Source organism: Myotis brandtii, unplaced genomic scaffold (genome assembly GCF_000412655.1).
Source record: "Myotis brandtii unplaced genomic scaffold, ASM41265v1 scaffold537, whole genome shotgun sequence".
Classification (NCBI taxonomy): Eukaryota; Metazoa; Chordata; class Mammalia; order Chiroptera; family Vespertilionidae; genus Myotis; species Myotis brandtii.
Window position 1 is genome coordinate 379,813 of NW_005369971.1, and position 250 is coordinate 380,062.

Consider the following 250-nt stretch of genomic DNA (forward strand, 5'->3'; position numbering starts at 1 on the left):
GGGCACCTGGCCTTCAGCGGCTGCGCGTCCCGGAGCGAGGGGGAGAATCTGAAGTGGGGGATGGGCGGCATTTGCTTCTTGCCTTTCCGCAGGCTGACGCCCTCCACGCAGAGGTCAGACCCGTAGACCGGCGGCAGGTCCACAGCAGACTGAGGGGGGCGAGGGGGCGAGGTCAGGGGCGCTGGCTGCCCTCCCCAGGGACCAGCACCCCTTTTCCCGGGCGGCCGGTCAGGCATCAGGCCAGAAGGGG

General features: G+C 70.4%; 1 protein-coding gene across 1 annotated transcript in view; it reads right to left on the bottom strand.

The window, feature by feature from the left end:
• Nucleotides 1–6: 6 nt before the first annotated feature.
• TTLL8 (tubulin tyrosine ligase-like family member 8) overlaps nucleotides 7–250 on the bottom strand; it is a 36,798-nt gene continuing 36,554 nt past the window's right edge. The window contains exon 12 of the mRNA XM_014549178.1: nucleotides 7–154. Coding sequence (XP_014404664.1) covers nucleotides 115–154 — 40 coding nt within the window. The 3' untranslated portion in view covers nucleotides 7–114. The remainder of the gene's footprint in view (nucleotides 155–250) is intronic.